The sequence below is a fragment of the Euprymna scolopes genome, chromosome 34, assembly GCF_053919585.1.
Source record: "Euprymna scolopes isolate OS-2025 chromosome 34, ASM5391958v1, whole genome shotgun sequence".
Taxonomy (NCBI): Eukaryota; Metazoa; Mollusca; class Cephalopoda; order Sepiida; family Sepiolidae; genus Euprymna; species Euprymna scolopes.
In genome coordinates this window covers 4,032,248-4,049,603 of record NC_136515.1, presented here as the reverse complement: position 1 = coordinate 4,049,603, position 17,356 = coordinate 4,032,248, and the positions used below count along the sequence as shown (strand labels likewise).

General features: G+C 31.2%; 1 protein-coding gene across 2 annotated transcripts in view; it reads right to left on the bottom strand.

The window, feature by feature from the left end:
* LOC145259092 (SWI/SNF-related matrix-associated actin-dependent regulator of chromatin subfamily A member 5-like) overlaps positions 1 to 12,902 on the bottom strand; it is a 69,353-nt gene extending 56,451 nt beyond the window's left edge. Inside the window, exon 1 of one of the 2 annotated variants that reach the window (XM_080116739.1) lies at positions 12,534 to 12,902. In XM_080116739.1, the coding sequence (XP_079972865.1) occupies positions 12,534 to 12,593 (60 nt within the window). In that variant the 5' untranslated portion in view covers positions 12,594 to 12,902. The remainder of the gene's footprint in view (positions 1 to 12,533) is intronic. The other variant, XM_080116737.1, reaches the window with a different exon arrangement.
* Between the last annotated feature and the right edge of the window lie 4,454 nt (positions 12,903 to 17,356).

Here is a 17,356-nt window from a genome sequence, read left to right as displayed (position 1 = left end):
GCCCCCGTAAATCAGTGAGAAGAGCCAGCAGGGAACTTCAGCTTGCTCCAACGACTGTCTGGCGTGTCTTAAGGAAACGACTGCAAATGGTACCTTACAAGCTCAAGTTGGTCCAAAAGTTGAAGGACACTGATAAGCCACTTCGCCGTGACTTTTGCATTGCAATGCAAGAGAAGTTGGAAGATAACGGCTTTGATGACCGGCTTGTTTTTAGCGATGAGGCGACCTTCCATCTGAATGGCAAAGTTAACAAGCATAACACTCGCATATGGGGTACTGAGAATCCTCATGAACTTCTTGAGCACGAGCGAGATTCACCAAAGGTGAACATGTTTTGTGCAATTTCCAAGAAAGGTGTCTATGGACCGTTCTTCTTTGAAGAGGCAACTATCACTGGTGAATCCTATCTCAACATGCTGGAAGACTGGTTAATGGCTCAGTTGGAAGAAGCAGAATCTGATGACTTCATTTTTCAACAAGATGGTGCACCACCACACTGGAGTCTTAGAGTAAGGCAGTTTCTTAACACAAGGCTGCCTGGTAGATGGATTGGGAGATCTGGGCGAGGTGATGACGTTCTCATGCCCTGGCCTCCTAGGTCTCCAGATCTTACCCCGTGTGACTTTTTCCTTTGGGGCTTTGTCAAGCAACAAGTCTATGTGCTGCCCCTTCCAAGAGAACTAAAGGCTCGAGTAACGGCAGTTATGGGAACCATTGACGTCAAGATGCTGGAACGCGTTTGGCAGGAAATGGACTATCGACTAGATGTCTGCCGTGTGACGAATGGTGTTCATATTGAGCAACTTTGAAGATTCCCCACAAAATTTGAAACTTTAACCTTTCCAACGGTACCAATTTCATTTTTCAACTCCTAATAGTTTTTGAGTTATTAAAAATCGTTATGTTCACAAGACTTTTGAAACACCCTGTATATATCTTCTCTCCAAAAAGGTGGGAATGAAGGAAGGGGGAACAGGAGAGGAAAGAAAAAGGAATGGGGAGCCAGCTGACCGGTTTCGACCCTCACTTCTCAAAGCTGTATCGAGGGAATTTTTAAAATAAAGAATGAAAGCGATTAAAATGGCGTTTTATTTAATTTACGGGGAGAAAAAAAAAAAAAAGTGGGTAAACGATTAAAATAAAACAGCATTATGGACGAATACCCTAGAGATTAATTCCTCGATACAGCTTTGAGAAGTGAGGGTCGAAACCGGTCAGCTGGCTCCCCATTCCTTTTTCTTTCCTCTCCTGTTCCCTCTTCATTCCCACCTTTTTGGAGAGAAGATATATATATTTATATATATATATACAAATTTACTTTTAATCATGAATCATAATAAAAGTCTTCCCTTCCTAATTGCAATATTTAAATTTTGTATCTCTAAAAACATCATGAAATATATATATATATATATATATATATATATATATTTAGACAAATATTATTGAATAGCACGGAATTATTCTGTTTTACAATTTTCCTTTTTATCTTCTCCAATCTCCTATTGCTATTCAATAATATTTGTCTAAATGAGAAAATGCTGCCTAAATATACACAAATATATAATATATATATATATATATATATAAGCTTGTCACATCATACACTGATGACTGCATAAGCATGAAACGCTAACCAATGACGGTAGGTAAATGGTTAACATGGATCAATAACCTAGGTGTGTCAAGTTCGAATCCAGTTTGTTTCACAGAAATACTTTCATGAAACTCACACCTACATACCGTATATACTTGCATATAAGTCGAATTTCTAGAAGACGATTTTAAGGTTATTTTGGGGGGGTCGACTAATACATAAGTAATGTTTTTGGAAATGTTGTTCAAGAGCGACTCTGCGCTCAATCATAACATAGGAAACGCCATTCTTGTTTGTGCATTCGATATATACCGGTAATCCTAGTAATTAATCACACTCCTTCTGCACCTCACTGTAGTGTGTTTGCCAGCATGTAAGCACATGCCCGGTTTTTCAGTGGGAGGCTTAATAATAATTGGAATAGCTCTTGCAATGTTCACTCTCTAGACGTGGCTATAGGCCTAAGTTCGATATGATGTGTTCGGTGATGATACGGCAGTTTTATTTAGTAGTTTAGGAAATATTATGTTTAGAATATGTCGTTCTCCTCTAAGTTCAACAAATTTTAACAATTTAATGGCACTTAACGCATGCGTTCACATTATTACGGTATATTGCGGCTCGTGCAATGTATGCGCTTACGTTATGGTACGTGACAAAAATTATGTCAAAAAACAGTAACTGCGTCTGTAATCAACCACATGTCATTGATCAGAATGTCTAATTAGCAACATTTGCATCCGTTGCATGTAAGTGTGCGATTTATTACCATTAATCCTAAGTAAGTTTCTGATGAGCCGTTCCACTTAAGTTAACAAATTTACCGAACTTCCATTACTATCGATTACTATATTGTCCTTTTGACTACTGTACACTCTTTAGCCCTTATCCTTGAGTGGCCTATCGGCCTTGATAAGTGGCGACGCCTATGTAAAAAAAATGTCGTAGAGCCATGCATAACTGCCCCCCGCCACTGCACAAAAAAAAAAAAAAAAAAAAAAAAAAAAAAGAAAACATAGCCAAAAATATCTTGGTTAACTGTCCTAAATGGGCCGGAAATATGGGATCATTTTACGCTAAAAAAAAATTTTTTTTTTTTATTTAAACGCCAAATCATTCACCCAAATTCTAAAATAATTCAGTGCCTATGCAGATAAGTTAATGCGTTATTTTATTTATTTATTTTTTTTTTTTACTTAGTAAGATAAAGTTGACAGATTGTTTTATTTTTGTCGTTTTGTTTGTTGTTTTAATATGTCGTTTTAAGCAAAAACAGTACTTACTCGTCATGGTGAAAACAGTAATATATCCAAACTTACGAAAATTCATCGAGTAGAAAGTTACTTTTAGTTTAAAAGTAATTTAGAAAATTGGATAAAATCGCATTTTTCTTAGATGTCGGTGAAGAATTCACACACAGGAGGACATAACTCAGAACACCAATTTTGGATAACTTGTTCATGGCGACTTACATTTTAGCTTTATAGCGACAGACTTTTTTTTCTTTTTTTTTTTATTAGAAGCACAATAACAATTCTATTTGATGAATTTTCCTAATTTTTGGATATATTACCATTTTTGACACTACAATTTAAGTACTAATAATTATTTTTTGCTTAAAATGACATTTTTTTTTTAATTCGACCTGTTGCCTATCTTAAGTACCATTTTTTTTACCTAAAAAATAAAAAAAAAATTTAAAAAAATAAAAAATAAAAGCGTGAATAAAAATGATTCGTATTTCTTTTTTTTTTTTTCTTTTAATGGATTTTTCCTTTTTCTTTTTGTATAAAAAATGTTGGGATGAACAGAAAAATAAGATTTAACTAAGAATGGCCCACATGTGGAAGCGGTACCTCCAACTATAACTTTTTTATTTTCGTATTTTTCATTTTTTTTTCAGCGAATTATTATCGAATCATCACTAATCTACCAAATTATCAACATATAAAAAAGAATTAAAAAAAAAAAAATCATTATTTGACATTTTTAAAAGAGTGCTCCGTTTATAATACAAGGTTCTAGTAAATTGATCCCCCATTTTGGAAGAATCGACTTATTTTTGCAAAATTTAGCAAATTTTGCTTCTTTTTTTTTTTTAAGCAATTTGGCCTTAAAAAAAAAAAGAAAAAAAAAAAGAGGCTTAATTTGGCCTTAAAAAAAAAAAGGCTAAATTCGCTAAATTCGGCCAAAATAAATCAATTTACTAGAATGTTTGTATTAGAAACGAAGCACCCATTAAAAATGTTAAATATTGAATTTCATTTTGTTATATAATCTGGTAAATTAGTGATCATTTGATAATAATCCGCTAAAAAGATAAATAAATAAAAAAATGACAAAATAAAAAACTGGGGGGGGGGGGTCCACCTCCATACGTGCGTCCTAAGAATTTACGCAGTTCAATTGTAGTCTAGTGTCCACTGAAATATCTCAACAAAATTTTGGATAAAATTCATTTTTTTTTTTTTTTTTTTTTTTAATTTCTTGTACTTATAATTATTCGTTTTGTGAAAAAAATTTGGGAGGGGAGTAAAAAAAAAAAAAAAAAAAAAAAAAAAAAAAAAAGAATTTATCGCATTTTTAGCCCCCTTTTTTTCACATTTCTAACAGAATTTGAAAACAAAGGTCAAATAAAAACATTAATCAATAATTTAGAAATAAATTATTAAAATGAAAATTGATGCGAAGGGCAAACATTTTGAATTATTTTATTTTATATATTTAAATAAAAAAAATTAATCAGAATTCGACAATCTCCAAGATCAGTGCTGGGGGGGGGGGGAGGAGATTAAAAAAAATTTTAAAAATCAAAAAAAAAAAAAAAAAAAAAAAAAAAAATCAAGCTACTGGAACTGGATACGGTTGATTGTGTAAGGCAACCGAACGGAACGGAGGCACGAAAAACGAAACTATATATTTATTTTTAAAAACTTACTTTAGTTTTAACACTTCTTGTGTTATTACGAAACAAAAAAAAGGGAAACACTTCCTGTATTATCAAATTAATCACGAAAAAGAAAAAAAACACTTCTTGTATTATAGGGATTGCCAAAACAATTTAAAAAAAACAAAAAAAAAACAAGGAACGCATGATTCTGTGACGTCAGATTTGTGTTAACTATACGAACTATGGAAAAGCAGACGCGACTTAATGATTTTTTTACAGCCTTTGTTTATCTTCTTCAAACTGCAATTAATAATTAATCTTTGTTATAATTTTGTTAGGTTTTAAGATTTACACAGTTTAATGATTAATAATATTACAAACATTTGTGTATATTAAATATCAAATACGGTTTTACGAGTGTTCATTTGGTTAACTACCGGTTTCCATACTTTTGTTCGGTAAAAGGAGACAAACAAAATATGAGGGTGGTATATAAAATGTCTAATATTTGTGCAATAATATTTTTTAATCGGTTTTAATTTGGCGATAAAATAGCTGGCAAGAGTCATGTTTTTATATTAAAACTTAATATTTTTAAAAAATTTAAACACAAAAATCTATGTTGTAACGGAGCATTTTGAAATAATGGAATTTTAATCGTTTTAATCTTAAAAATTAATTAATTTTTAGGAAGTTTCTTTTTCTTGGCAATTCAACTGATTATAGATAAATTAATTAGAAAAAACGCTATTTAAAAAAGAAAAACAAACATTAAATTTATAGCATTTTCTAATTGCAACTTCAAGGTAAGTTTTTGTTCAATACGTGTATTTTGAAAAAATAAACATGTTTTACTTATTTGAACTCTTATGTTTCATAATAAATAGAAATTTCAGGTTTGTATTACTGTACACAGATTCGAAAAAGTTGTCAAAAAACAAATATATAACAAATAAATGTTATCAAAGGCAAGATAAGTTACTTTTCTGCCAAACTGGATATATTTTTTGTTTTTATTCAATGTAACATATTTATTCAGCTCGAAAAACAAAGTACATTTTTCTATTAAACTTTTATTGCTTAAATAATTTAACTTTGTTCGTTTTATAAAAATAAAAAGTTGTAAAGATATTTTTTTCACTCAGTAGTGAGATTTGGAAGATTGTCAGGGAAAGAAATACAATCGCCAAAAGATAAGCGTTTCATTATTTCTAGTCACCATTTTGAAAAATCACTCACAAATGTGGCCGTTTCACTCGCAATGTAGAGCCCTGTACCTTGTCGTGGTTATAGAGCTTTTACTAAAGTTGCTTCATTCCCTTTTATTCAAAAACATGGCAAAGTTTTTGGCTTGTTTTATTCAATAATACAAGAATTTTATTTTGTTTTGTGATAACACAAGTGTTAAAGCTAAATTTTTCTGAATAAAATTTGTTTTATTTAATAATACAAGAATTTTTTTTTTGTTTAAAAGTTATTTTTTGTTTTGTAATAACACAAGAAGTGTTTAAACTAAAGTATTTTTTTAAATATATATATAGTTTCGTTTTCGTGACTCTGTTCCGTTGCTTTACACAATCAACCGTATCCAGTTCCGGTAGCTTGATTCAGGCTTTAAAAAAATAGCATTTTAGACTGAGAATAGGGTTTGTTTTTTTTAATTTATTTTAAAAAATTTGTGAATGCTTCTTGTCAAGTCACAGTAATAAGCATATCTAAAAAATACGAAAAAGGTGGAAAATTAATTATTAATGAAAATAGTTTTCATAGATAATTAGCGAAAATTGAGGTTTGCTAAAACAAACTGGAAAGTTCATATTGGAAGAAGGTAATTATTTTATGAAAACTTTGAAAATCTTGGGTAAAATCAACAAAATTTAGGTACGGGCAAAAATGGTGAAAAAATGATAGGGAGGCATAATTTTGAAAGCCGATTTATCATAATTCTTTTGTAGGTTTCCGACTACTTTTTGATTGTATTCAAAGGATTAAAGACTAAAGATGATTCCCAAAAGGAAAAAAATATTTGTACATGCGAAAAAAAAAAAAGTTTTAATGAAAAATGTTTTCATGGCTGACAATTTCAGCTAAATTTTGAAGTTAAAACAAATTTATTGTACAAATCCTTTGAAAGATAATTAGTTTTCTGTGTCTATTTCAAAGATAATTAGTAAAGTCAAGAATTTGAATAAAATAAATAAAAAACTTTGTTTATACAAAAAAAAAAAAAAAATAGCTTAATTAGCTCCCAAAAGCAACATTTTGCCCTTTGCAGAATTGCAAAAAACGGAAGTTTTATAAACATGTACGGAAACATGTAAACATATGGAAGCCCAAATGTAAGAGTCGAAAGGCTGTCTGAAAATGACGTCAGGTAGTTAAAGGGAGGTGGGGGGGGGTGCTGACCCCCCCTCCACCGTGTATGAATACATTCCTATCGTGAACGTTTGTATAATTTTTACCATTTCTTAATCTAATTATTTTGCTATGTTCCTGCTTTTAAAATTAAAAAAAAATTTTTTTAAGATTATATAAAAATTATGTTACACCGAAAGTTTCACATTCATTCAAGTAATGAATATATTAGAATCTTACGTATACAAATTATGCGAAACATGCAATCTAAAAATATTTTTTTGTGTGAAAATATTAAATAAACAATGCTTTCGAGAAATTAAGAATTTTAGGATCTTTTTCATAATATTCCTGTAAAAATTTATTTTTTTTTTAATTGTTATAATTTACGATGCTTTATTTTCATAAAAAAAATATAATTTTTTTTTAATTGTTATAATTTACGATGCTTTATTTTCATTAAAAAAAAAAAATCATTTTTTTTACTACTAAAAACCATTTGTAAAAGTATTTTTTGTTGAAACAAAATAATACATTTCCACTAAGATTCAAATAAATATAATGGGTTCATTATATTCCGTGATCATTATTTGATAAATATTGAAAATTTTATTAAAATTGGTTAATTTCCTGATTTTTTGTGAATTTTTAAGTAAAGGGAGGAGTCAAAATGTTTATATACTTTTTGAGCATCGACATTCATTTTGCACGTACCTAGAAACTGAATTTTCGTTGTCTTCGAAAACTATTTTCATTACCTCATAGTTTTTCGTAATTCTTGGATATTTTAATTACTGCGACATGACAATTAAGTTGATAATATTGATTTTACTTGAAACTCAATATTCCGATTTCGAAGAAGCACCTAGGCTAATTGTGCGCCAAAAAAATATATTGCAACAATCCCTATAGTAAAATTGAGTCTAAATTTATGAAAATTCACAAAGAAAAAAATGCAAACTTTTACATTTCTTGGGTTTAAATGAACAAATGAACAAAATTCATGGGAAAATCTTAACATTTTATCCTCGGCACTTGTACCTTTATAAAATCCCTTGAAAAATTAATTATTTAGTTCCGTCCGTGCAAGGGAAAAGTTAATAAAGACTCCCTTTCCTATGATAAAGAATGGCTGCGTTTGTATTACTGTACACATAGATTCGAAAAAAGTTGTCAAAAAACAAATATATAACAAATAAATGTTATCAAAGGCAAGATAAATTACTTTTCTACCAAACTGGATATATTTTTTGTGTTTTTATTCAATTTAACATGTTTATTCAGATCGAAAAGCATACAGTGTTTACCGATGTATTCGAAAATTCAAAATGGCGCCCGATTCTCTCTTTTAACACGGTAAGTTCAGGAAAAGATGTTATAAATAATAAACTAGACAAAATACTGTTAGAAATTCGCTCATATGTTACCGTGACATAAGTTGACATATACTCGGTGTTTTTTTAATAGTATTTTGTCTAGTTTATTATTTATAACATCTTTTCCCAAACTTACCATGTTAAAGAGAGTGTCGGGCGCCATTTTGAATTTTCCAATACATCGGTAAACACTGCATGTTTTTCGAGCTGAATAAACATGTTACATTGAATAAAAACACGAAAATTATATCCAGTTTGGTAGAAAAGTAACTTATCTTGCCTTTGATAACATTTATTTGTTATATATTTGTTTTTTTTTTTGCCAACTTTTTCGAATCTATGTGTACAGTAATACAAACCCAAAATGTTTTGACGAAAAAAATAAAACATTCAAATCTTAAGAGTTTAATTTTTTTTTTTCGTCAAAACATGAGAATTTAATAATTCTAAAATGATTTTCTATTCGGCAGTTTAAAGGCTTTCACACTCCGGGGTTGTTTTACAATCCACACAGATTCGAAAAAGTAGTAAGTAGTATTTAAAAAAAGGGTATAACAGATAATGTTACCAAAGGCAAGATAAGTTACTCTTCTACCTAGCTGGGTAGATTTTTAGTGTTTTTATTTAATGTAAAATTTTTATTTGAATAAAAAAAAGTAATATCAACTCGTATACCAAAAAAAAATGGCCGAAATGTATTCGTTACGCGGCCATTTTTTTTTTTTTTTTTAATGCTCGCGTACCGGTTGATATTACTTGTTTTTCGAGCCAAATAAACATTTCACATCAAATTAAAACACTAAAAACTTACCTAGCTAGGTAGAAGAGTAACTTATCTTGCCTTTGGTAACATTTATTTGTTATATATTTGATTTTTTTAACCACTTTTTTGAATCTCTGGATTTGTGAAACAAACCCAAAATCCTTTCAAATTTCAAAATGTCATTAAAATAATTTTGTTTTTGTTTTTAACTAGAAACAAAAAAGATTAAAATGGCTAACTTGTTTACAACGAAACCGAAATGCATTCAGGTGGATTTAATTTCATGATTTTTTTGAAAACCTTAAATTCTATTTTTTAATTTCGTTACGCTATTACATTTTTTTTTTTTTTTAAATCAGCATTTTGTTCCTATTTACTTTCCTCCCCACGAGGGCAGTGTTAGACACCAGGTAGGTTTTTAATGTGGGGAAAAGCCCCCCCCCCCAAAAAAAATAGGAACAAAAATTAAAATTGTCCTAATCAAGAAGGATTTCTCCTCCATTGATCGAGGGCAAATTAGGTGAAATGTCAGAACAGGGAACTCCTTATTCTTTTGTCTCCCAATGTTGCGTCTGCTTAAATTTTAATCACGTGATTACGGTGTCATCAATAAAATAAACCATTAATTCAAGTGTCGGTTGTTATGGATTTAGGTAAATACGATATTTAAAAAAAAAAAAATGGCGGACCTGAACGAGCTTTACCCACGCCGTAAAAATAATTATTTTATGTTGTTTTTTTTGTTTGTTTGTTTGTTTGTTTGTTTGTTTGTTTGTTTGCTTGCTTTTTTTTCCTGCGGATTATCGTCGATAACAGACCTTACTTCCATAATAGTAGGGGGGGGGGATTAAGTTTATTAAATAGCTTTTAACGTGGGGGATGATCACCTTCTAAATGCGATTTTCGTATTCAGCATAGTCGAAAACCTTCAAAAGTCATAATTTTAAAGAAAATTGTTTAGGTGACTGGACCTTTTATCTTCAAATATAATGGTGCTGCTAGGGCACTTATTTGATCCGGGCTATTTCTTAAATCGTATTTTCAAGTTAGTTTTATGATCTGTTTTTATTAAATTGTAAGGTTAGAATAGGTACAAAACACCCTCCCCATGTTAAGACTGGCTTTTTAAATAATAACGTTATTTCAGCACGGATCAATAAGTTGCACTACTGCACTAGCACCCCTTTTTTATTTTATTATATTTTAAGCATATTTTTCAGCACGGAGCAATAGTGCACTGCAGCCACTGCAGTGGTGGTTGTTACTAGTGCACTGCACGATTAGTGCACTACTGCAGTACTGCAATACTGCATTACTACTGCACTGCAGTAGTGCAGTGGACTGCAGTGTGCAGTGCACTAACTAGTACCAAAATAAAATAATGTAACACTTCGGTTCAAAAGTATTTCTGGTACTACTTCATACTGCAGTTATTGATCCGTGCTGAAAAATTTTTTTTTTTTTTACATAGGCATGGCATCACCACAATATCAAGGCCAAGAGGCCACTCGAGGATAAGGGTTAAAGAGTGTACAGTAGAAATTGGAAAATATAGTAACCGTTAGTAATGGAGATTCGGTAAATTTGTTAACTTAAGTGGAACGGCTCATCAAGAACTTGTTTACGTTAGACTTGAAGACAACCATATTGTAGTCAGTCGGAAAGCAGGAAAACGGAAGACAATTCCACAGGCGTGCAGTTCTAAGAAAGAAGCTTTGTTCATGGAATCTACGTTTAGGTTTAAACACAGATAAAGAGTGGGGGGAATTATTGATAGTGTTTTCTGCTAGACGCCACGGGTGTTTCTTGTGAAAGTTTGGCGAGGGGGGACCATAGATTGGAGCTCAGTCGAACACTTTCCATGAAAATAACGAGAAAGCCGTTCTTAACATGGATATGGGAGGGTGTTTTGTACCTATTCTATACTTTAACCTTACAATTTAATAAAAACTTTAATTCAACTTGAAAATACTATTTAAAAAAATAGCACGGATGAATAAGTGCAAGCAATACCATCATTTTATTATAAAGGTTCAAATACTATTGTTTTTTTAGTTCAAGATACTCCCTATGTTAAGAATGGCTTTCTAAATAATAGCGTTATTATTTCAGCACGGATCAATAAGTGAGTGCACTGCACTAGTACAGTTTGTTTGTTGTTTTTTTTTTTTTGGGGGGGGGGTCGTCCAACCGAAAAGCCTTTGTCAACACAGGGGTGCCGATCTTGACTTTTTTTTTTTTTTTTAGCAAATATTTAGTATTAGATAAAATAAATTCAGTGGATAAATTACCAAAGTTACACAGACACGAAAACTACGTAGACACATGAAAGTAATAGTTATATATAGATATTATACTTCAATCGATGAATCAGGTTTAGAATATTTGTCGATAAAAATAGCAAAAAATATAATAAAATAAAAAAGGGGTACTAGTGCAGTGCACTTATTGATCCGTGCTAAAATAACGTTATTATTTAAAAAACCATTCTTAACATGGGGAGGGGAGGATATTTTGTACCTATTCTATACTTTAACCTTACAATTGAATAAAAAAAAATATATCAAGGAAATTAAAAATTTGTTTTAATAGAAAAAAATCTGACATTTTTTCGATTTTATAGCCTCCCCCCCCTTTTAAGGCGGAAATTAAAATCAATGAAAAAAAAACAAAAACAAAAAAAAACAATTTTTACAAAAAATTATAATTTGGGAAAATAAAAATAAAATATTCATCCTTTTTCGATTTCATTTAATCAAAAACCGATCAAAGACAAAAAGAATGTTTTTTTTTTTGTAATTATGCAGAATACGGACCGTGCTGAAATATTAAACATTATTTAAAAAGCCATTCCGTGTTTTTAACTGTTCCATACTTTCACCTAACAATTTATTAATCAAAATATTCTATTAAAAAAAAAAATAGAATTTAATCTGAAAATCATAAAAAAATAAAAATAAATACCACAGCTCGTAAACTGCACAAATATCCATTTTTTTTTTCTTTTATAAAGTCGCAATATTCTTTTTTATACTTAAATAGCGTTAATTTAATAAAGTAAAAATTATTTGTCTATCTTGAACATTTTAGCTTTAAGATGGCTACCATCGGAATATTATTTTAACCAAATTAAAATAAGTTTTATAATTCGGTTGCATTGATAATTTACCCATATATGTACGTATAATAAAAAACAATATTTATCAAGATATTTTTTTGTTAAATTATTAATCGAACCAATTTTCTTTTTTCGGTAAACTAGAATTAATTTACTTAAAATCATGTTTGGTTAGAAGCCATTTTTAAAGCTAAAAACTTCAATATAACCGTTTAATTTAATTGTTTACAGTTTACCGTACTATTATCAAGTTTTTAATGAAGCAAGGAAATAATCTTAGTTAAATATTTATGAATAATAGGAAAGATTTGCGATCGTAGATTAAAAAAGGGAGAAAAAAAATGCGCCATCTTTATACATGTGCCGGCAAAACGACCAAACAAAACAAAAGATTTTCAAAGAATGAAGTGCAAAGAAAATATAAATATTATTACCTCATCACCCTCTTCTACCGTTTCTTCCTGCGGTATATTCTCCTGATCAGATTCTGACATGATTAAATTCGGTTTTTCCTTTTATTAAAACAAAAAACAATAATTAATCGTTTTAGTAATAAGTTAATGGTCTCTGCACTTCCTTAGTGAAACGACGGTAGTTGGCGGGTAAGTGAAAATTCCTAGTCAATTCTTAAAGATGATAATTTTTTTTTTATCTTATTTATTTTTTTGTAATAACTATTAAAATCGATCGCAATTTTAATTTGGTGTCAAATTTTGTTAAGGTATTTAAAAAAAAGATAGGTAAATTTATTTTTAATTATTCTCTTTTTAAATCTCCTCGGAACGAGAGTTTAGTTTTCCATCTGTTCCCGTTAGGTGTCGCTCGCGTCAGGGTTGCCAGTTTGGCCTTTTTAAAGCCAAATTTCGAGAATTTGGCTTTTTTTCTTTCTTTTTTTTTTTAATACTCTTCAAAATTTTGGAAAACGCTTTCAGAAATTGTGTTTGGTCTTTTAAAAATAATTTGGCTTTCTTTTTTCTGATTATTTTACCAAAATATTTGAGAGTAATTTAATTATTAAAGAAAGAGCTATAATTAATTTTTTAAGCAGTTTGATCTTCAAAATATTTGGAAAAGCTTTTTTGTATTTTGGCTTTTTATTTGAAAGCAATTATTAACGAAAACGTTACAAATAAATATTCTTGACTTGGACTTCAAAAATGTTTTTGCCTTTTTTTAAGTTCAACTTTTTTTTTTTTGGTACTTATACAAGACATTAAAAAATGAAAATATCGAAGAAAAAAAAAAAAAAGAGGTTATATTGTACGCATTCGTTTTGGACTGAAGATCTCAAAAAAATATTTTTTCACTTAATTTGATCACGTGTTTTTTTTTTTTAACAGTGGAAAAACACGTTTTTATGACAGCGCGCTGAAGTCAACCATCTTGGAATTTTTTGAACACGCCACGGGGAGATAACTCAGTTTAAAGCGCCGACACTCCCTCCCCATCTTTAATACTAGCTTCTTTTTTCTAAAAATCAAACCTTTTGCTCGGTATCATAACAAATTGTTTTTTTTTTTTTCACTGTAAAAAAGAAACTACTTGATGAAATTAAGTCAAATTTTTTTTTCCGGAGGACTTTGTTCCATAACGGATTCGTACAATATAACCTTTTTTTTTTTTTTTTCCGATATTTTCATTTTTTAATGTCTTGATTAAACTGATTTTTTCCACAGTTTCACATGAAATTATATTTTATAACTGTCAAAGAAACCATTATAACTATGTGTTTTTACGAAACAACGTTCATTGAACAAGATCTCTATTTACTAGTTTCTTTCAGCTAATCAGAGAAGGCCACAATGTAGTATAAAAAGCTGAACAGTGCATCTTTTTTTATATATATCTGCGTTACAATCCAGCTGACACTGTTTTTGAACTCGAAAGGATCTCAGGAGATGTCCTTTTCTCTTCCTTGCAACCTTTATCTCACAGAAGAGATGTTGCGAGTTTGTCTCTGATGTATCGTTATTTTCATGGAAAGTGTTCGAATGAGCTTCAATCTATGGTCCCCCCTCGCCAAACTTTCACAAGAAACACTCGTCTAGCTGTAAACACTATCAATAATTCCCCCCCACTCTTTATCTGTGCCTAAACCTAAACGTAGATTCCATGAACAAAGCTTCTTTCTTAGAACTGCATGCCTGTGGAATTGTCTTCCGTTTTCCTGCTTTTCGGCTGACTACAATATGGTTGTCTTCAAGTCTAACATAAATAAGTTCTTGATGAGCCGTTCCATATAAGTTATCAAATTTACCAAATTTTCATTACTAATGATTACTATCTTGTCCAATTTCTACTGTACACTCTTTAACCCATATCCTTGAGTGGCCTCTTGGCCTTGATAATGTGGTGATGCCTATGTAAAAAAAAAAAAGAAAAAAAAGAAGGATGCTACCAAACTAATCAAAAACCTTGATTCCAGTAAAGTTACTGGCCTTGACAGCATTCCAATTATAGTGTTCAAAAAAAACTTCAACCAGAACTAGCTCCCATACTTACAAAACTGTTTAAGCATCGTCTTGAGGAGAGTTGCTTCCCAACACCCTGGAAAACCTCATCACTATGGCCTGTATTTAAGAATTCAGGTACAAACCTGGCTATCATAAGTAAGTTGCTGGAATCTGTGTTAAATGGAGAAGTAGTCAACTGCCTCAGCAAAAAATAACCTCTTTAGTGACATGGAATATGGTTTCCGTTCTGTTAGATCTATAACAGATGTGCTATCTCATAGGATTAACAAATCTCTCAACGGAGGCTTTGTTTCTAGAGCAATTGCTCTTGACATATCAAAGGCCTTTGATAGAGTATGTCATAAGGACTACTCTATAAGATCATAGGGTATGGTATAAGGTTTATTCCATAAGATCTATTCCATAAGATCTCCAGCTATGGTATAGCTGGAAATGTCTTCTCAATTATTAAATCCTCTCTCTCTCTCTCTCTCTCTCTCTGATAGGTTCATAAGTGGTTGATGGGCAGAAGTCAGAAGCTTATAGTATTTCTTTTTTTTTACATTTTCACCTCCAAACAAGGCACATTGCCACTTTGATGTAGGGGGGGCTACTATCATAAGCTACAGAGGTATTATGTAGGGAGTTGGGCAGCAAGATGTTTTGACAAGCTTTTGGGTCTGGCCTTAATTCCTGATCTAAAATGGAACATGTACATCAAATCCGTTGCCACTGCTGGGAAAATGGTTGGATCATTCTATCGCTCCAGTAGATATCTCACTTATGCAATTCTCTATCCGTATATGAGCCAAGGATGGGGTACTGTTGACACATCTGGGTAGGAGCTGCTAGAAGTAGCTTATCCTGCCTTGACAGAGTTCAAAATAGATTTCATAGCCTTCTCTGCAACCTCTCTTCCACAGAAGAGATGTTGTGGGCTTGTCTTTGCTTCGTTTTCATGGCAAGTGCTCGTCTGTTGCCCCCCCTTCGCCAAACTTTCACAAAAAAACACTCGTCTAGCTGAAACCACTATCAATAATTCTCACCTTTCTTTATCTGTGCTTAAACCTAAACATAGATTCCATGAACAAAGCTTCTTTTTTTAGAACTACACACCTGTGGAACTGTCTTCTGTTTGCCTGCTTTCCAGCTGATTATAATTTGGTCGTCTTCAAGTCCAACGTAAACAAATTCTTGATGCGCCATCTCCTTAAGTACCTATTTACTGTGCCTCCCCACGGGACAGAGTTAGACACCAGGGTCGTTTTTTAACGTGGAGAAAAGGTACAAAAATAAAAATTGTCTCAGTCGTAAAGGATTTCTCCTCCACCGAAAGAGAACAAGAAATAGTAGCGCAGCATCTGAAGAACAGATACTACACTTTGATCTTGTCTCCTTAAGTAATCCAATTTACCAAATTTCCACTACTAAGGATTATTACAATATTGTCCCATTCATTACTGTACACTCATCAACTTTTATCCTCGAGTAGTCTCCGAGCCTTGATAAGTTGTGACTCCTTTGTAGAAAAAAAAAAAAAAAAATTTTTTAAATAATCACCCACTCTAAATTCTGAAATGTTTTGTTTTCCAACAGGTAATCGCCTAAAAAGAAAAAGAAAGAATCTCATTGTGGGGCTAGTGGGATCTATCTAATTGAAGATGCTCATTTACAAATTTATCAACAATTAATTTAAATATAACATTTTCAAATATTTTTAAACTCATCTAGTACGCTTTAAAACATGTAAGCTATAAAATGTATTAATAACGTTCCTTGGTGCAAATGTATTTATCCATTTTTCCATTTGGCCATTTTGTTTCTAAAAGTGTGACTTCAGTTTCAAATTTGGCCTTTTTTGGCCTTTTTGCTTGAAAAATTTGGCTTCAAACATTTATTTTTGTCTGCCAACCCTGACTCACACCGCATGCACTTTTGTTTTAAAGGTTATTTTAGAATATAAAAAAAAATTATTATAAAGTTATGGTGGACGTGAACGAGCTTGCCTTCCCGTCTATATATTTTTTTAAAAGTTTTTTTTTGTTGTTGTTTTTTAATTTTTCCAGCGGATTATTATCGAATGGACACTAATCCATCAGATTATGAAAATAAACACAATATTTAAATATCTGTAGGGGTGCTCAGTTTCTAATGCAACGTTCTAGTAAATCGATCACCCATTTTAGAACCACTAGACGTTTTAGGTCAAATTTCGCGAGTTTAGCCCCTTTTTTTTTTTTTAAGCAGTTTCGCCTTTTTTATTATTTATTTTTTTTATTTCGTTTGAAATTTGCTGTTTTCCGATTATTTTGTATATATATTTATGATTATTATCAAGTTTAGTTACACGACATTTACGAAAGTTTTGCCTGGACGAATTTTTTTTTTTTTTAAATACGCATTCTTCAAATTTCGACACCTAATATTTACCATCTAAGAGCATCGAATGTGTGCTAGAGAGTACCAACGTACAAAAAAATTGAATGTGCACCCGCGAAAACAAGCATGGTGACCAGTGAAAACGATACGGAATACGGACCCGATTACCCCCAAAAATTTAAGTTTTCAGTTGGTACTCTAGTGCACATTCATTGCCTTTGGATGTTAAATGTTAGGTGACATAACTTGAAGAATGCATATTTAAAAAAAAATAAAATGTAAATGTTGGGTGACGAAACTTGATGATAAGCATACATCTATACATCTTTAAAAGTGAAATTGTGTGTGTGTGTGTGTGCGTGCATTTCCCTACCAAACTACTCCGTCAATTTTTAGTCTACAGACTCGAGATTTAACATAAGGGG